Consider the following 13,677-nt stretch of genomic DNA (forward strand, 5'->3'; position numbering starts at 1 on the left):
CGCAGAAGAAAGGAAACAAACAAAGTTCTAAGCTTGACGCGACGTAGATAAAGGTATCACCCTGGTGGGTCGTTGGTCAGGGGTCAGGGTTAGGGTCTGGTGATCTCATGGTCCAAATGTCACACTACCCCCTTCCAAACCTCGTATGTCGACGCAGGAGATCATGCGAGGCTCTTGTCAAGTTAACCATGTCGTCGATTTTTCCTTTTACCGTTCAAATCTCCATGCTCTGCCACATTATCCTCCTGATTCGGTTCGTCCAACTTATCCTCGGCAGCGGCTTTTATCCAGATTGCCAATCGCTTCGGCGGTCCTGCGGCATCTTTGTACTTCTTGTGGAAGTCGTCAAGGGCTGTCGCTGAATTCTTGAAGTTTTCAGCCGGGTACCACGTGTCGTCTGGATCACATCCTTGCCATGCGACCTGGTATTGCAATGTCTTACTCCGGCCAAATAATCGGGACGCTAAAACTTTATCGACCACAAACTCTGGTTCTCCGTTGATCTCTTCTGGCGGAGGCGGCTCTCTTTTCTGTTGTGGTAATGGGTCCATTGCGGCTTTGCGGAGGCGGTCTGCGTGGAACAAGTTTTTTCCTTTAAACGATTCAGGTACGTCCAGAACATAGCTATATCCTCGTTCTTCTAGAATCTGCCATGGTCCGGTCCACTGTGAATCCAGTCTGGTCGTCGGTGCGGTCGTCGGAAACCCTTTTTTCTTGACGAAAACATAGTCGTTAACCCCAAAATCTACTGGTCGCCGCTTTTTGTTAGCTTGTTCTTCCTGCCTCGCCTGCGTTTTTAGCGCGTTTTGGCGAGCCAACTCTTGGACTTCTTTAGTCTGGCGGACGATCTGCAGCGCTTTTCGTTTCTGGTCTGAATCAACGGTCGTGGTTGGCAGGTCGGTGGACAGCGGGTTTCGGGGTTCGGTCCCGAGCACTACCTTTAACGGGCACATACCAAGGCTGGAATGCCACGCGGCGTTGTGGGCAAAATCCAAAGCAGGCAAATGTACGCTCCAACTGGTCTGGTATTTGTCGATATAAAACCGTAGCTTTTGGTCCAGTTCCTGGTTGGTTATCTCTACGGCACCTTGTGTTTGAGGGTGCAGGGCGCTGCCGTGTCGGTGTTTAGTACCCGTGAGTTCATTTATCGTCGCCATGAATTCGGAGATGAACGGCCCGGCGTTGTCGCTAATCCAAACGAAAGGTAGTCCTAGGAAACGGTATAGGTATCGGTAATATCGGGAGGCCAGGATTTCTGCTGTGTCGGTCTTCTGTCCTGGGATGGTGGCTATCAGGCGACTGAACTTGCAAACGAACACCCACACGTAGTCGTATCCGAACTTGTCTTTGGGCATGTCCTTTCCGTCAACTGCTACATGTTCCCAAACGTAATTCGGTATCGGTAGCGGATGCAATAGGCCCGGGGTCTTGTCGTGTCTACCTTTATTTCGCTCGCAGTCGTGACAGTTTTTGATGTATTTCCGAATGGTTTGACTCATGCCCTCCCAAAAATACCGTCTTTTGATTAATTGTATCGTCTTGTTCTGTCCTGCGTGGGCGAATATTTTGGGCTCGTGAGCTTCACGGATCAAAGCGGTCCTCAAAAAGATCTGTCCGTCTAAAGTCGTTTCCGGGACGACTAGCTTTCCTTGGTGTTGGCCTAGCTTTTGCTTTTCGTTCTCTTGTCGTATTAGGTCTACCAAATCTGCGCCGCTCACCCCGTGGGCGTTTGGGTCGGCAGTGCTGACGGCGGCCACCGTAGGTGTGATTTTCTTAGGTGGGATTAAAGTCATTGTTCGTTCTTCTTTTTCCCGAGCTTTAACTGTTGGAAGGTCTGCCGTCTTGCGGGACAGGGCATCGGCGGCTATGTTGTCTTTGCCGCGGCGGTACTGAAACGTAATGTTGAAGTTGGCCAGGAAATCTGCCCAACGCACCTGTCGAGTCGAAAGGAGTCGTTTTGTGGAATAGTAAACTAAAGCTTGGTGGTCTGTAATCACGAAAAAGCTTGTCCCCAACAATTCTGGTTCGTAATGTTTCAGCGTTTGAACCACTGCCAGCAGCTCTCGGTCTTGGATCGGGTATGCGCGTTCTGCTGGGGTCATCGTTTTTGAGAAATATCCCACAGGCTTCCATTCTCCACCCGGTTGCTGTTGCCAGATTGCTCCGCCGGTCGCGTTGCGTGAAGCGTCGGTTTCTACCTTGGTCGGTCGGCCTGGGGTGAAAAATGCCATAACCGGTGCATCGCAGGCTAAACGTTTCATTTCCTCAAATGCTCGCCTCTGTTCTGGCCCCATAGCAAATTTGGCGTCTTTCTTCAACAGTCGGTTCAACGGCTCAGCGACGCTGCTGGCATGGTGGCAAAACATTCGAATGTAATTGCACAATCCCAAAAAGGAACGCACGGCTGTTTTGGACGTAAGGTCTTCGAACTTCCAATCGCTAATTGCCTGCAGTTTGTTTGGATCGATACGGATGCCCAGACCTGCGTCCATAACGATGCCAAGATAATCGACCGTGGTAACGTTGAATCGAGACTTTTTAATATCTCCCTGGAGGTCGACTCGGCTTAATCGGTAAATAACCTCTTCTACTTGGTCCCAATGTTCTTCTTCGTTTCCGTCGGAATAAACCAAAACATCGTCGGCGTATGCGCTGGCGAACAAGTCCAAAAGTTCATTTAGCTGAGCGTTGATAAATGACTGCCACCAAGCTGGGCCGACCTTTAGCCCAAAGGGAAGCACCTTCCATTGAAAGGTGCCTTGTCGGGTGCGAAAAGCAGTGAGGTACTCTGAGCCAACCGCCATACGTAACCGGTTAAAAGCTCGAATAATGTCGATTTTTGTAAACCTCTTTGCATTGCGACAATTAAAAATAGTTCCGTTGACATCCGGGGCTGGTACGAATCGATCTTTCAAAAACTGGTTAATCCATCGGTAGTCGGTGCAAAAACGGCGTTCTTTGGAATGTGGTTTAGGTACAAACAGGACAGGCGCTGGGTCGGCCTGCATACAGGGTTCGATAAACCCAATGCGCAGCAGCTCGTCGACTGTTTCCTTTTCGAGCGGCAGGAATTCCACAGGTGTTCTGTACGTCGGAGGCGATCCTGTTTTCGGCTTGTCTAGCTCCAAAATCACATCGTGCCCTGGGCGATGTGGAGGCAGGTTGGTGGAAGCTGCTTTCGAAAAGAATCCCTCCAGGTGAGCGAGTCGGGATGGCAGTTTGCTTCGGACCAGTTCGACATGGTCGGGGTCTTCATCTTCCGGGAACGGGATTGGTTCTCCCTTGTTGGTTTTCCATTGGTACGAACGGCCGACGGCAGATAGGCTAATGGCGGGTTTTTCGGGTCCAATTTCTAACGTGATGGGCTGCGTGGGTAATGGGCACGATTTCCATCGCTTTTGTCGGGGGTCGGTGTCCAGTTTGTGTTAAAGGGCGGCTATGTTTACAACGTCTCGGTCCTCACCCAAGACGACCGGGGTCGTTGGTCTGGGTTCTAAAGAGGTTGTTTGGCGCCACGGTCGTCGAAGTATTTGCACCCTTTTGGTTTCCTGTTCGAATGCTCGGTCGCGCCGCTCTGCATCGGCTTGTGCAACCGGATCGGGCTTGTCCAACATGTTCGGAAGTCTAATGGCTGGCGAGAATTTTGCCAGCGACGGTGTCCTTTCAGGCCATGCGAACGTTTGCGTTTTCGGGTGGATCCAAACATCCTGTTCAACTAGCCAATCCTGCCCAATAAACATATCATGTCCACTTTCCGTCACGTAAAACATTTGGTTGCTGAACCGGCGTCCATCGATTTCCAAGGTCGCTTTTAGTTTGTGCGTAATGCGTCCTGCGTCCTGTTTGCGGTAATCCGACAAAAGTAGCGGGGTTTTTAACCTTTGAAGCCGGGCTCCTAGCCGTTCTACGGCTTGTTTAGCGATTGCTGGGCTGATCAAAAGAGAAATGTCTGCTCCGGTGTCACAAAGAGCTTTAACTGATAGTGCTACGCCATTAACCTGTATCTGAGTTCGAATGATGAAAGATTTAGGTCGTGGGTTACTACCAATCTGAACTATTGTAGACATCTGGACCACCGAGGAGGCTTTTGGCGGTCTCACTCTTTTCCCGATCGCTTTTGCTCGTCATTAATGCTGTGGTTGTCCTCAAAATCCAAGGCCCTGACTGCTTTCGTTTTATTGGGGCATTCAAATGATTTATGTCCTTCTTTCCCGCACGCGAAGCAAGTGTTGGCTTCCCAATAAACCATCTTTTCAGTTTCTGTCAAACCACGTCCTGTGGCTTCTGTTGTTTTAGGTACCATGTCGCTTCTTTCTCCTTTGTTCGGGTTGCTGGATTCGTAATAGCGTCCTCGATTGCTTTTCCTGTTTTTGTCTGGGCTGTAGGGGTATTTCTCTTTTTTATCTTTACCGCGACTTTTCTGTTTTCGCTCTTCTCGTTCCCGATACGCTCGCTGAGTGCTGTGAGCTGCATCGGCCACCAAATTTGCGAATTCTTCATAAGATATTCTGGGGTCCTTGCTGTCTTGTAACAGCCGGTGATCGAGGTCTGCCGGGATATGTTGCCACAGCGTAGTTTTGCGTTCTCCTGCTGGTACTCCAATTTTATCGGCGAGAGCATTCACCTCGGCAATGAAACTGTAAACGTCATTACCTGGTCCGCATTCAAAATACATTTTTGATAGTTTTTCCCATGCTTCGGACACTTGATTGCTGTTATGGTACACCGTGGCCAAAACCTGGATCATCTCTGCCACGCATAAATACGGTTGGGTCTCTAAATTGTATCTGGTCTCCAGCATCGTTGCTGGTCGGTCGTCCAACAGGCTGAACAGTTTTGCCATGCGGCTTCGTTCAGTTCGGAAGGTTGTGTTATCCTCTTCGAAATAATCTGCTAATTTCGTAATCCAGCGGTCAAAAGTGGTTGAACTGCCGGAAAATGTACCTGGATCTGATCCTCTACTTTTGGCTCTTTCACTGTAGTGCGGGTTGGCTGCTTCTTAGCTATGGCCGTACGGCTTAAATGCTTTCCTGCTGGCTAGGCCGGTCGGTTCGAACCTGGTGCCTCCAAAGGCGCTATTTTCGGGTGTGGCTTGTCGGGCTTCCGGTTGGTTGTTCTGTCTTTCGGTTTGCAGGCGTGTAATAACTGCCTGTAGCCTAGCGATCTCGCTGGCTAGGTCATTTCCGTCTGCCATCATGTTTGGGTTTGTTTCCGGCGTTGTATACCTTGCTTCTGCAAACTCGAATTCGTCTAAATTTTCCTCAGGCGTTTCTATACTAGGCCACGCGGTGTTCGAAAGAGAATCAACTTCGATTTCGTCTTCGAGGGTGGAATTGGTGTTTGGCGTGAAATCGGTTTCACTCTCTGGTCGGGTCGGGTCGTCGGTGGAGCGATCTGTTTGCTCCGTTTTGTTTGAAATCAACCTTTGTGATTTCCTGCTCGCAGGTGGATGGTCCTTCAGCCTGGGCATAGGTTGGGGTCGGTCTGGGTTTGAAGTTGACGTCTTTGTCAGTCTCCGGTCGGGTCTGGTCTGTCGAGTGCGGATTTATTTTCGTCGCTCGCCAGCGGCGTGAAAATAGTTTGTTGCGCCTTATTTGTTAATCGCTAGGCCAGCGATTCTTTTGAGAGTAGAATTGTGTCACGGCCAGGGTAAGCATAGCACGGAAGCTAATCTATTGGCGCCTATCGACGAAGATTCTACTCTGCGCAGAAGAAAGGAAACAAACAAAGTTCTGAGCTTGACGCGACGTAGATAAAGGTATCACCCTGGTGGGTCGTTGGTCAGGGGTCAGGGTTAGGGTCTGGTGATCTCATGGTCCAAATGTCACATAAATCAGGCGTAATTCGGGGTTGGGGAAGCGGTCTTTGTTTAAGGTCATTTTCCCCCGGATTTGGGTGGCGAAGCGGCGGAGGTCGGAGCGGGCGCCCGTAAATTTATCGGGGTCTGGAAGTCGTTCAGAAAGGCGGGCGGAGGCGGAATGTTCGGAAGCAGGCGGCGGAGTCGTTCCCATAGGAGTAACCATGGGGGGTTCAGCAGGCGTGTTGGTAGTTGGGGCGGGGGTGGTTATATGTACCGTGGGCAGCGCTGCGGTCCGAATTTCCTTCAATTCGGACCGTGTTTTCTCTAATTCGGCGAAAGCGGCGTCCCGGGAGGTTATAGCGGAAGCCTTTTCCATGGCCATGGCCAGGATGTCGGCCTGCGCCTTGTCGCGGACACGGTCCGTTTCGGCGCGGGCGCCTTGGGTCTCGGCGCGGGCGCGTTGGGTCTCGGCTTCCTGCATTTCTAGGCAGGAGTTCAGGCGGACGTTGCTATCGTGCAATAGTTGCAGCTTTTGGTAGGAATCGGAGATGTAAGACACCCATTGTTCAGGGTGTCCTTGTAGGTGTTCGATCAGTTCCTCGGTCGAATCGGTTAAGATCGGGGGTTGCAGTGACGCAGGCATCGCGGGCACCTAATGAAGGAGCTACGTAATGTCACGGGCTGGCAGGGCGGACAGGTAGGTGCGGGCGATCAGGTAACAGGACAGAGTATATTGGCTATCTAGTCTTCCAGGTACGGGGTAGCAGGTGGTTGTTGACGAAGACGTAGCTCGAGGAGCTACATATCGGAGACTGCAGAGATTTCGCGTAGATATACGCGCGCGAGGCGCTCGGCCCTCGCGCCTTCACGTGACAGGGGTTATGACTAAGCGACAGCCCAGTGGCTGTCCTTCAGGTCTGTGACAGATTTCCGCATCCAATTTCGAATATTGGCGACCAATATAACGGATTTGAACAATGGACAAACCCAATATATTATACCCAAAACGATTAAAACGGATATATTTCATATAGCGAATAAAATCCTAAAAAAAAATTTAATAAAACGTTGCGCCTTTGGTACGGTAGATATTATAAAAAAGCATTTTAACGGTATCCGTCGATAACAGGGAAAAAAAAAGGCGTGGCGACATTTTGTCGACGAACGACCAAATTTTGGTTTGGTTACGCGATTAAATATGGCGTAGGAAAATTAATCAAAAAAAACCAAAACAGGGATTAAAAAAATACGGATTATTTAAAGGTTAAAGGGATTTGGTTAAAAAAAAACCTAATATTACGACCAAACAATTGGACCGGTACCAGGAAGGCCAGGTGGGGTTACACCCTTTTTAACAATACCCGCCCAAAAAAATTACCGACCGGCAAAAAAAAAATTATATAAAAAAAATTACGTAATTTTACGTAATTGCCAAAAAAATAATTTTAATAATTTTTGAAAAATTATAACAAATTAGGGGAAATAATTTTTGCGATTTATAGCAAATTAGGAAAAATCACATTCGGAATATAATTTATATAAAATACGCTTATTACTATATAAATAAATTCGATTTTAGGATTGTTTAGCAGCAATTAAACTTTAATTAACCTTAATATTTATTTGAAAACGATTATAATTTTACCCCCAATCCTTAAAAACCCCAATTACCCAGTCAAACGCTCAATTGCTTCAACCCACTGTACTTTACCCTAAGAACAGGTTACCCCGATACCTTAATCGTAACAGGCGACAACGTCGACGGCGGCACCAGCTGGGTCCAAAAGCGTTCTGATTATACTGATTTTCCCATCGTGTATCCTTCGACCTTGTTCGATGACAACAAATATAAGGAGAGCAGTAGCAGCAGCGACCCCTCTCGCGGCTATTACAAGCGGCCAGAAGAAACCCCAAAGCAAATAGCGGAGGGCTTCAATCGTTACAACAGTTTGAACAAAAAAGCGCTCGAGGCCCTCATGCGTGGCGTTGAAAAAGGTCCCGAAAGAGACGCGAAAATCGCAAAAATGCTCAGGACAAAAAAGGATTTGACAGAAGACGAAAAAATAGACTGGATGTCAAAAGACCAAAAAAATGCGGCAAAAGCCCAGAAGCCAAAGCGCAAAACAAAATTCTGGAAGCGTTCTGGTGACAAGAAATACAAGGCGAGCAGTAGCAGCAGCGACCCCTTTCGCGGCTATTACGAGCCGCCAGAAAAAACCAAAGAGCAAATAGCGAAACGTTCAAATCGTCCCAACAGTTCTCGCAGGAAAGTGATCGAGGCCCTCATGGGTGACAATGAGAGCGGTCCCGAAAGAGACGCGAAACTCGCAGAGATGGACAGGGAAAGGAAGGATTTGACAGGAGACGAAAAGATAGACTGGATGTCAGAAGACCAAAGAAATGCGGCAAAAGCCCAGAAGCCAAGGCGCAAAATAACATTCTGGAAGCGTTCTGGTGATTATTATGACCACCCTGATCCTTCTGCAACCTAATCCGATAGCTCCTTTTACGGTAGAGGTCCACAAGAAACCCAAGAGGAAAAGGTGGCGCGGAGAACGCGATTGACCAGCTCTGACGAAAGACTGTTGAAGAACGGAGTCTTTGGTACTTCGGAGACAGCCAATCAGAACGACAACCCTCAAAAGAACTAAGCAAACAACCCCCGCCGGCAAACAAGCTGGGTTTCAAAGTTGAGAAGGTCAAAAAAAAAAAAAAAAAAAAAAAAAAAAAAAGGTCAAGTATGCTTGAGTTTTAGCAAAAGCTATTGGAACAAAAACTTGCAGGAGGGCGGCGATCCTGGGACCTGAATCTGTGGCGCACGAAGTGTTTGAAAGCTTTCTATATGAGTAGGATGGCTTTTTTTTGTTTTCGTTTTTGTCTTTTTTCACAACCTCTTTGCGAGATCTGTAGCTAGGGTATAGACCGTTTGAAATATCTAGGTAGTTCACAATACGACCTATCTATCTTTTACAAGATACGTATCAAAAGCGCTTATGATGATGAAAACCAAAAGCCAAGGAGCGACTTGGGAAGCCTTCTTTGTTCTTGCACCATGTGCTTTCTCTCCTCTGCAGTGAGAAATTTTGCTTTCTCGCCGTTTTTCCGCTCAGGGTCCAGAACGAACGGCGATGCACTCCACTCCAGACGGGGAAGGTGAGCCTTATATAACTGCTTGTAAGGAATTGTTGCAGTTGACTGCTGCGCCAGCCAAAAGGTTCGGCGCCACAAATACCAGATTTCGACTTGAACTGTATATATATAGGAGCTACGAGTCTGAGATCTCGCATTCACCAGCAGCCTCTGACTCTGTAGGAGGAAGTGTTCAGGATCCAAGCCAGTACAGGACCAAGCGGGGTCGTGATAGCTGTCATCTTGTTGTTGCCGGTGGTGGCCATGCGGAGCATCTCGATGTGGAGAAAACAGTCGAGGCGAAAAGGTAGTGTGGAATGTTTGATTTCGTGTTCAGCTGACTTTGCAAGGTGGCGGCCAAGCGCGCCTGAAATGTGAGTGTGAGTCAATCTGTGCAGCCTATCATGTGTACTTGATGGCTTGGAATGCAGAATGCTCTGTTGCAAAGAGGGTTGAGTATTTATGGCCTCCTCCATCTCTAATCAGGAAGGTCTGGACTCGTAGCTGGGGTGAAGAGGTGCAGGATACGGATCAGGGTGACAAGGGAAACTTTGCCAAAAGAATCCGAACTGCGCTCCCTCTGGAAGAGCTTGTTCACTGGGATGACAGAAAGACATTGAAAATTAATATAATCGGTAATTATATAATTTATATTACGGCCACCATTCTGACTTTGATATTGGTAGTCGACGTATCCTGGACCCAACAACAGAACGAATGCCGACGTCTTATCGATTATGTCCTGTTCGTCGAATGGGGCCGGAGTATCGGAAACGAGTATGGAAGCAAGGCGAAAGTAGAATTCGCCTATGCGGCGCGTCCTGTCGGAACAGAAGTCATTGATGCGTCGAGGTGGTTCCGCTACCCAAACAAAATAATTAAACGGCCAGGAAAATAGTATATAGACGGCGGCCTAGGATTCATCATGGCGGACTCCTCGTTTAGCGTGAACTTGGAATATTCATGCCAAATGGGTGGCTTTTCAGCCTTGCATGAGCCATCCGCATTTGTGTACAGGTGTATCGGGAAGCCCTGTTTGTGGCCATAGTTTTTATTTGTGCAAAATCTCAGGCTCAGATGCAAGTCGAGATCAAAATGTTCATACACCTCACCGGGGCGCATCTTTTTTGTGAAAGTCGACTTTGTTGTGAAATGCATCGGACTCCTATGGAGCAGATATAGTTAGCATAAGATGAATCGGCAGTGGAGGTCATGGAAGCAGATATGTCTGACAGGAGGCACCTCACCAATGCACCATGCCTGACACGAATCAATGTTCAGCCTAGGATAGCGAGATGATGTGGCATGGTGAAAGCTGACCATACTTTGCTGGGTATATATAACGATGCTGTTAGAGTGAGTGGCTGGGATAGAGACTTTGCGCATCGCCAACTTATATAGTAGTATTCTTCGCGGCAGTCTCCAAAGGGTCCCGACAGCAAGACGTGGTCGGCCCATTGCTGGAGACGGCTTTGGGTAACGGGAAGCAAGAAACGTGGGCACGGCCTTGGTTCGCACCCTTGGTACACCCCGTGGACGGTGGGCCGTGGTGGAATAGTGTGACTGAGGCGCCCCATGCTTCTCACTCGCACTGGGAATCTGCGCCGGGTCTGGAGGACGGGAAGAACTCGATTGCATTCATGTCCACATTGTGGCGCTGGGCTAGCCCAGGAACCAACGGGGGACTAAGCTGTGGATGGACATGTACGGGGTGTCGCCGGCTTTTCGAAGCTTTCTACTCGCACTAGGGACGTACACCGGGGCAGATGATGTCGTCGGCATGTTAGGCGGAAGAGACGCTATTTTAGCCGGAGAGGACGGATGCGCGCGTCGGTCTACCAAGAGGCCTTTTTGTGGATGCGGTAGGCTTAAGGTGCAAACCTTGTATTTACGTGGCAGGCTGGGTATCCAGCGACTAGGAGGGCTCTAGCTGGCCTGTCCGTTAGAGGGTCTGGTCCAACCCTGTGACTATAGTTTACTGTAGGAAATGCAAGGGACGGCTAGACGGGCGCCGCCACGTGGCCGAAAGGGCTGCCAAAGCAATGGCGGTCGCTGCCCACCTCAAGAGCTTTGGGGCAGTAAGATACGGACCGCCTGCGGCTGCACTTCGCAAGGCAGCGGTGGCATGCGTGGGTTCCTCGGCCACCTACGCAGCCGAGGCATGGTACAACCCAGCGCACAAGCAAAGAGGACTCCTCAAAGCATTGAACAAACCGCTGGTTTTAGCGGCACGGGCAATCCTCCCGGCGTATAAAACCACCCCCTCGTCCACTGTTCTCAGGGACGCAGGACTACCCTCGGCCCGCGTCGCGCTGGCCTACACCCGCCTGAAATACGGCGCCCGACTAAGGCTCGCGGACAAGGGGCACCCCCTTGTCAGCCGCCTGCGTGAAACACCTCGTGCCCGCAACTCGGGCCATTCGGCCACGACCCTGCAAACGGCTGCACAACTTCTCCCGCGGATCCGGAGACTAGAGTTGCGCGCACCTCGCAATGCCCCGGATTCTCGCACTGACCCCACCGGAGGAGTCCCGAAAGAGGAAGCGGCCCGCCGCTTTATCGAATGGCTGGACATGGTATCACCTGACGATATCGTGGTATATACGGATGGTTCGGAAAAACACGAAAACAACTGCGTCCAGATAGGGTACGGATGGGCCGCTTTTAGGGCGGGCCTGGAATTTGCCGCAGGCTCCGCATCTATTACGCCGGAAAGCCACGTTTTCGACGCCGAGGCGATTGGCGCCCTAAAAGGGCTACAGGCGGCAGCCAAGGCCCAGCCAGGCGCCCGGATCTGGATTTGTGTGGACAGCACCTCGGTTATTTGGGGTTTTAGAGGCGACGCGCCGCGTTCGTCCCAATGGGCCTTTCTGGAGTTCCATAACCTTGTCGATCTACTCCGAAAACAAGGTACCGAGGTTCGGGTCCGTTGGTGCCCTGGGCACCAGGGAATCCCGGGAAACGACCGGGCTGACGAGCTGGCCAAGGCCGGCTCCGCCGGACCGCCGGACCCAGACCCGAGGGCTTAGCAAACCACGTATATGTTACGACCAGACAGTTGGGCCGGTACCAGGGAGGCCAGGTGGGGTCACACCCCTCCTGACGACACTCGCCCAGAAAAGTCACCGACCGGCAGAACATGGATTACGTAAGGACAAAGCCACGTGACAGCACGTGACTGCCAAGACAGTTGATCTCAAACGGACAAGGGATGATCTCAAAGATCACAACCTGATCTCCAGAAACCCTGGGGAGTCTTTAAGATCAGAGACCTTTCAGGAGAGATCACATTCGGAACATAGTCTATATAAGGCACGCTCATTACCATGTAGATAGATTCGATTCTAGGATTGCTTAGCAGCAATCAAACTCTAGTTAACCTCAATACTTACTTGAGAACGATCATAACTTCACCCCCAGTCATTGAGAACCCCAGTTACCCAGTCAGACGCTCAGTTGCTTCAACCCACTGTACTTTACCATAAGAACAGGTTACCCGATACCTTGATCGTAACAGTATAGCGGTGCCGGCACGGTCCTCGGAACCATTCTTTCCAATATAAAAAAGAACTGGTGGCGTAAAGAACTCTGTGAACGGTCCCCCGCATATAGGGAATGGAAATTCCAATACACACCGAGAAAGGAGCCCGAGGAACTGCGTTTGCCAAGACCCCTATTGGGCCATTATTTGGCCATGAGGACCGGCCACGGCGATTTCAAAGCCTACCATAACCGTTTCAACCACCAGGATGCAAACACCTCGTGTGCCTGGTGCTGGAAGCGGACCTCCCCTGAGCACCCGGTGCACTGCCGCTATTCGCGGGCGGTGTGGAGAAACTGGCCGTGGTTTGATAACGAGCGGCCGGTCGGGCCGCCAGACCGCGCCCAACGCCGCAAATTCTTCCAGACAAGCCTCGGGCAACCGAAAAGCTTTGAGGCGTTTTCGATAGCCACCAACTACTTCAGCGCCCGCCCCAGAGCGGCCCGCCAGCGCCCCGCGCGCCACGAACGCACTTTACGCCTAGGGACACCGATCGTAAACGACTCGAACTCTGACGAGGAATAGACTTACTGCCTTTTCACCCACACTTCACGGCACAAGCCGTCAGACGAACCCTCCGTGCACCTTAGGCACGGAGGATTCGTCTGACGGCAGTTGACGGCTCTTCATCGAGAGGGGCCTGTGTCCAAACAGCGGAGCTGTCGGTCGTTTGTAGCCATGGAGACGAAGTTCCCAACAAGTGTGGGCTCGACGGCACAGGCGGGTGGTTGTTGTCGATAGCCAGCCGGGTTATCCTTGCCACGGGTAAGCGGGGAGGAGGTGGAGGGAGCAGGATTCGAACCTACGTTACTCAAGTAACAGCCATGGCGCTTAACCACTGCGCCATTCCCCCCTAGTATTCATCTCAAGAAGAGTACTGAGCTGGGACCAGTGACCTTTCACCAAGTTTTGGAGTGAGTTTCCTAGCATACAGGCAATCTTGAGTGGTGCAATCAGATACATATTGATACCGAAGCATACGTAAAACATCAAGCACCAAAGCAATCGTGCTCGGCGTCTATCTGATAGCAAGTCGAGATTGACAAGATTGATGCGCAAAGGTGTAAAGCAGCAAGCCAGTACAAAACCGTGAGGGGGAATCTTTCGGAACCAAACAAGAAAATCAATCAACCATCAACCCAAACGCCGAAAAGCAATCCCAGATTCCCAGCCCAAACTTAGTGAACAACAAAAGGCTTCATGAATA

General features: G+C 50.3%; 4 protein-coding genes across 4 annotated transcripts; 2 read left to right on the forward strand and 2 right to left on the reverse strand.

The window, feature by feature from the left end:
• Positions 1 to 4,096: 4,096 nt before the first annotated feature.
• Positions 4,097 to 4,648, reverse strand: MGG_18114 (uncharacterized protein; the record flags this gene model as incomplete). The annotated part of the gene is made up of 1 exon (XM_016990575.1): positions 4,097 to 4,648. A coding segment is annotated over one exon (552 nt), but the record flags the coding sequence as incomplete, so codon positions are not given.
• A 351-nt stretch (positions 4,649 to 4,999) lies between these two features.
• On the reverse strand, positions 5,000 to 5,470 carry MGG_18115 (uncharacterized protein; the record flags this gene model as incomplete). The annotated part of the gene is made up of 1 exon (XM_016990576.1): positions 5,000 to 5,470. One exon carries the CDS (start codon positions 5,468 to 5,470, stop codon positions 5,000 to 5,002), a length of 471 nt encoding a protein of 156 aa, XP_016845986.1.
• Positions 5,471 to 7,663: 2,193 nt separating this feature from the next.
• Positions 7,664 to 8,507, forward strand: MGG_03113 (uncharacterized protein). The gene is made up of 2 exons (XM_016990450.1): positions 7,664 to 8,183; positions 8,301 to 8,507. Exons 1-2 carry the CDS (start codon positions 7,777 to 7,779, stop codon positions 8,449 to 8,451), a joined length of 558 nt encoding a protein of 185 aa, XP_016845987.1. The 5' UTR covers positions 7,664 to 7,776; the 3' UTR covers positions 8,452 to 8,507.
• Positions 8,508 to 8,852: 345 nt separating this feature from the next.
• MGG_18116 (uncharacterized protein) lies at positions 8,853 to 9,827 on the forward strand (the record flags this gene model as incomplete). The annotated part of the gene is made up of 3 exons (XM_016990577.1): positions 8,853 to 8,953; positions 9,063 to 9,236; positions 9,416 to 9,827. The coding sequence occupies 3 exons, from the start codon at positions 8,853 to 8,855 to the stop codon at positions 9,825 to 9,827; spliced, it is 687 nt and encodes a 228-aa protein (XP_016845988.1).
• Between the last annotated feature and the right edge of the window lie 3,850 nt (positions 9,828 to 13,677).

This window comes from Pyricularia oryzae (genome assembly GCF_000002495.2).
Source record: "Pyricularia oryzae 70-15 unplaced genomic scaffold supercont8.8_1, whole genome shotgun sequence".
Classification (NCBI taxonomy): domain Eukaryota; kingdom Fungi; phylum Ascomycota; class Sordariomycetes; order Magnaporthales; family Pyriculariaceae; genus Pyricularia; species Pyricularia oryzae.